Below are 6,000 nucleotides of genomic sequence, written 5' to 3'. Positions count from 1 at the left end.
ATAAAGTTTATTTATACATTTTTTAAAATAATACCCACGTAGCTGCGGTCCGTAGCTCCGGCTCCCGCGTGAGGACATGTGGATAAGAAAAATGATCAGTGGGTTCAATAAACATATGTAAAAAAATAATAATACAAAGGAACCATCTTGATAGTGTAAACGTGTCAACAAAATCCAAACTAAAGGAACGTACTAAGTTTTTGCAGCCCTGGTCACTCAAAATTTCCGACAGCACTTCAATGCATCAGTTGCTCCGTTCACAGACCGGAGGAAGAAACAGAACAGCATCAAGCATTAGGCACCTTCTCCACGAGGGGACGAAACAAACCGAGAAGTTCACGGTAAGAGTGATTTTTATGAGAAACGTGCGATGTTGTCTAGTGTTAGTTTGTCTCGGTAGTTTGCAAAATGTATGCTTTTTTTTCACTAGCAGTTTCTAGAAAGCTCAGCCCAGACTATATGATCGGCGCAGAATGTTCTGCAGGGATGCTGCAGTGTAGCTCAAACCTTCGACACATCGGAACACTCGAATTCTAAAAAAAAAAAAATCTGTATTTTAAGGAGACGCTTGTCACATGACACGTTGCCTGAAATTGTTGAAAAAATGCATCCGACAAAAGTCGTCTAAATGTTTTTATATGCATCTAGTCAAGTGTAAATGTGATACACCTGAGGGACTCTGGCATTTTAATTTTCTTTTCGCCTTAAATAGCCACTGACAGACAATTAATGTAATTTGTATGTTCCTTGTTAGGATGCAAGCCCACGTATTTCACAGCATGTAAAATGTTCTTAGTGTGACAAATGCAATCACTAGTTTGGCATAAGCGGCCAGCCCCTTGATAAATGTATCTTAAGACTTGAATCAAAATGGACTGTTGCCAATAAGAATTAATGTAATAGATCATGCACACCACGTAAAGAGATGAAAGACAACAAGGCTACCTAACTGATACATAATTAATAGTCTCTATCAGTGCCAGTCACGTGTTGATGTAGAAGTTACTATTCAACATTTAATTAGACGCATATGTCTCAGTAAGTGACCTAAAAATCGAGTAACTAACTAATTAGTGCTAATGACAAAAACTTACAAACAATTTTGGCCACCACACTGCAGGCAGGATTACATGACACAAAATTGCTAAAATTAATGGCAAGGCAACTTTATTTAAATTGCGTATTTCAATGTGCTTCACATTTTGAAACGACTGCGCTCCACTAATTAACCCAAGAATTTGGGATTTAGGATTGGAACGAATTGTCGACCTTTGATTAAGGTTGTGTTCAGCTCTTTTGAGATGTTGCGTAATTATTTTGCTTTTCCTATTTTCTTTCTTTACACAAGACGGACACCAGACCTTTGAGAGTGGCACTTGCTTTTCTTCGCTTTTGCTGTTCTTATTCATAAATTGGCGGATACTACTTGGAAAACCAAGCAGTGTGTATAATCTGAGTCCGGCCCATGTGTTCCTCACTGGATGATGAACTGACTGTTGTCCAAAAGAAAGGATTATGATAATAATACCCTTCAAAATCTCTATGGCTGTGGTGGTGGTTTTGGAAGCGAGGAGGACCCTGCTGGTATCTGATTTCCATCGCATGCCGTGACGCTCGCTTCAGGCCAGGCCAAGAGCTGCAACAAGAAGCCGTGAAGAAACGCTATGAGTGTGTCACGGCTTGTGTCTGAGGCGGGAACCTCTCAGAGATTTGCTATCACCTGTTTGATGAAGCAAAGTTGATGGACAGACTATTTTTCCACTTTTTGGATCGATGTTCACACCTCATTGCAACACATCAAGTGGGAAACGGACTGAAATACTTTGAGTGGGTATTTCACTTCAATCCCTGTTGTACCTGCTGGATATACCGCTGTTCACCAGCGTGAATATTCACCCACTTATGGGAAGATGGAGGCTGGGGCAGAGGTTTGTGCAAAACAGCACCCCAGGAGGAGACCTGTCCAGCATGGCTTGGAGGACCAAAAGAGGGTGAGTTTTCCTTTTATCCTCTACAGTGGGGTATAACCACAGGAAAAATAAAAACACTTTTAGTTTATGCTGATCTTTCTTAAGGATGGTGGTGGTGGTGGTGGGGGGGGGGGGGGGTGACAGATTTTCTGTGGCATGTAATATGGCTTCCACACAGTGAATGTATTTGTGAAGAAATATCTTCTCCAAAGAAGTCTACATGAATCCGAAAGCCAAATGTGGGGAAAGCATGACAGGACAAATTCCAAGCCAAAGGGCTGGTGAAAGCATGAAGAATCTATGAGGTCATCTTCTGACGCTTTGTGGTTGTGTAGAATTACTTGAGCCGTCTGCCACCAAGATGGATGGAGTGGCTCCTTTTCTCCCTTTCAGCTTTGCTCGGCATTTTCCACATGCCAGGGTTCGGCTGCTGCTGCTGGTAACAGTGATGTCCAATGTTTGTGGGTTAACCTCAGACAAAATATTTCTGTTGTTTGGTGATTTTAACGGACACCGTTGGTGTTTTATTTAAATTTTTTTTTTTTATTTACTCAATTTTATTTCCATCAAACTAAAATATTTTCTATCCAGACCCATTTTTAAATAGATGTCTTGTCTACTTAAGAAATGGATCTGGATCCAGATGTTTGTATTTTATGCAACCACTTGACAAAATCCAATTGAGTGAATTCGATAAAAACAGTGTGTAGGTATCATTGAAAATGTTGAATTTAGTCCATTTTATTTAGTCAAGTGGCCGCACAAAATGAAATCATCAGGATCCAGATCCATTTTTCAATAATGTCTAGTCTACTTAAGAAATGGATCTTGATTCAGATGATTTCATTTTGTGCAGCCCCTTGCAAAATAAAATTGAACAAAATTTAACGAAAAAATTCAGTGTAAGGAATTCAATTGACTCAATTTTATTTTGTCAAGTGGCTGCACAAAACAGAACAATCTAGATCCGGATGCAATTTTAAGTACATTAAAAATGGATCTAGATTTAGGTGATTTTGTTTTGTGCAGCCACTTAACAAAATAAAATTGGGTAAATTCAACAAAAAAATCAGAGTAAGGGTCATTGAAAAAGTTGAATTTAATTCAATTAAATTTTATTTTGTCAAGTGGCTGCACAAAACCAAATCACCTGGCTCCAGATCATTTTTTTTAAACAGATTAGATGTAGGCTATAACTCTAGTTAAAAATGTATTTGGATCCAGATGATTTTTTTTTTTTTAATAGAATAGAAGTAAATTCAATACACCTTTTTTTTCAGCGTATGTGACTACTTCGAGTCCTTAGCGGATATTTGACTGATTGAAGTAACAATCATCTGGAGAATTGAAAGTTTTCTTTTTCCCCATCTTCGTGTGCAGTTAGAGGATATTTGTCCTCCTCTAAAGGTGGACATTCTCGTTTGGGTGTGGCCTTTTTGCGTTAATGTTGTTGAAACTTAAAAGGTCCTTTTACAATTTGATAACTATGTGGGGAATTTTCATCGTTTCCCTTCCCTCTGTTGGTACTTGCATCGGGTCTCCGTTAAAAATGGGTTTATTTACATTCATCCTTTTAAATTATTGATTTAATCAGGTGTGTTAAATTAGTCACCTGGGATTATGTATACATGAATATTAATTGGTGCAACCAAAATCCCAGCTGCTGCTTTTTTTTTTTTTTTTTTTAAATCTGAGCTTCCGCGGATGCAGTGACACATAGCGCTACACAAGGACTTGGCATTTCAGTCGAGTGTTCTACGAGGCTTGATATTTATGTAATCCCACCCAAACTGCTTTGTTGTTGCTATGGTGACCAACCCTAATTCCATTCACAAATTGAGTTTTTTTTTTTTTTTTTTCCCCCCTCTTGCATGCTCAATGAGTTATCCGCAACGGCACGTGTCGATTCCTTTTCAAGCCTCGTGGCTGCCTCAAAGTGTCAGCATCATGAATCAGACACGAGATGAGGCCAGCCACTCTCCGGGGAATTGGACTGAGCCAATACTCACCTTCCCTCTTTATGGACATTAGCTGAGTCAAGTCAATTGAAAGAGCCAATGTAGTTGCGCCAGATTCTATATTGTTGGAGTATTACCAACGGGTGTCTGGGCTGTAAGGTTTCATATCCCTTGACAATTACCTTGGCTGCGTGAGTTCAAGATCCTATATGTGATTCTGCCACCAGCACATGGTAATTGGATTTTGTTCACTTTGTAGGTTTATGTTCTCATATCTCCACTGCGCCACACATTCATTTTATTTAAGTAGCAATTGTGGGTGTACGAAGACAGCGGAGAACGTTGACAACTCTCGCTGGATTGGTTCAAGGTTTGGGATATTATTCAACATTCTCACTTCATAGTCCATTAGCCTCTTCAAACCTTTTCAGATCATCTCAACAATAGAATGTTGGGAAGTTAAAATAGGTTTCCTCTTATGACAACTGAACCATGCAGCATATTGCATATAAGTCATTTTAAAAAGTTAATTTGATTCGACATTATTTGATGAGTAACAAAGACACCGTGGGCTGGATGGTTACGGAAATGAACCGATTTGATTTTTGTATTGCACTCCTGAATTGGGATTCAGCATGCATTCTGCCCAAACTATATATTTACGTTAAATGGCAAATGCATTCATTTAGAGGGGGAGAAAATTCGACACTAATTGTTCAATCAGAACCACAGAAATTGCATTGCTTCCTTTTGTCATTACTGAGTGTTCATTAAGTGCTGTTTTATACGGTTGGGTGAGGCTGTTGAGGATAATGAGACGTACAGTAAATGTGTGCGCTGTTGACTCTTTGGCGAATGTATTTTTTAAATGTGAGGACATATTCATACAGTTGTGAATACGAATGTAACAAATCGGAAATGGATTTAAAATTGATTTAAACTAGTTTTTTGCAAATGCTCACTGGGGTAGAGTTAAGTTTATTTTGGAAAATTCCTGGTAACATAAGTGCCTACCATTTCTTCGTTTTTCCTGAAGGAGATGTCCTCGTCTTCACTTATTGATTCTTTCATCTTCTTGTTCGCTCTTTGAACAGATTTGCTTTGTACATTTCCAGCAAGAATTTCCAGCAAATTTGGACATCTATCAGCTTCAGTGTTTCGTTGGCTGGTGGCCTAGAGGGGGAGAGTGTAGTGGGGGCTGACAATTTGTCATTGAGAAGGGCTTGATGGATTGTCTTTCCGGAAGGATGGCTGAGTGTTTTTAGCCTTTCTAAAACTGACGTGCAATACACGCGAGCGAATTGTCGGTGTTCCTCATGAAAGCAAATATTCTATGTGACGATAAGAGTTATTGGCAATTTGTGTTCAAATCCCAATTGCATGAACATGGTTATCCCAAGCAAACAGGAGTTCCTTAAAGCAATTGCTAAGCATTTCTTGCAAAGCAGGCAGCTGCAAAGAGAGACGGGGGGGATTTGTTTTGCTCAAAGACTATGTTTGCCCATTCATGCAGCACTGACAAGTGCTGGGGGGTTCAGGGGGTTTGGATTGAGGACTAGGGTCAGTGGGTGGAAGTGGGACCCCGGTTGGAGCGCTGAAGTTGGGGGTGGGGAGGATGCTGCAGTCGGGATGCCGCTTGGCCCTCAAAAGCCATCTGGCCATGACCATCTCGCTGCACCCTGAGGGAGGATGAAGGACAGGTGGCTGGGACTGCTAGGATGCTTTTGTGTATTTAGATTTAGTTTTTCAAACCACATTTATTGGTATCACCTATTGCAGCCACGACCCTAGACGCCCCCCCACACTCCCCCCCAAAAAATCAAAAGCACTGATGTGTGACATTTTACCACAATGCACTAATTTTTCTTATCCCCCAGTGGGGAAGTTTGCCTTGTCGTGAAAGATAACACCAATAACAATCACGCCAAGAGACAGATACAAAAAATTCAAAACAAGTTCCTCTCATTAGAATGGGTGAGATAAAAGAAGTAGTTTTTTTTTTCAAGCAGGACGCCGTGATATTTTGTAATTGCCAGTTATGTGTAGATAAAGCATTTTATATGGTAATATCT

The 6,000-nt window shown here is 39.8% G+C and overlaps 1 protein-coding gene across 1 annotated transcript in view; it reads left to right on the top strand.

The window, feature by feature from the left end:
• Nucleotides 1-210: 210 nt before the first annotated feature.
• The window catches only part of nav2a (neuron navigator 2a), a 143,329-nt gene continuing 137,539 nt past the window's right edge, over nucleotides 211-6,000 (top strand). Inside the window, exons 1-2 of the mRNA XM_088297331.1 lie at nucleotides 211-341; nucleotides 1,349-1,991. Of these exons, the coding sequence (XP_088153457.1) occupies nucleotides 1,911-1,991 (81 nt within the window). The 5' untranslated portion in view covers nucleotides 211-341; nucleotides 1,349-1,910. The remainder of the gene's footprint in view (nucleotides 342-1,348; nucleotides 1,992-6,000) is intronic.

This window comes from Idiotropiscis lumnitzeri, chromosome 5 (genome assembly GCF_059441095.1).
Source record: "Idiotropiscis lumnitzeri isolate Australia: NSW breed Sydney's pygmy pipehorse chromosome 5, RoL_Ilum_1.0, whole genome shotgun sequence".
NCBI lineage: Eukaryota > Metazoa > Chordata > Actinopteri > Syngnathiformes > Syngnathidae > Idiotropiscis > Idiotropiscis lumnitzeri.
Note: the sequence above shows the minus strand (reverse complement) of the source record. Positions and strands in the feature narration are given on the sequence as shown.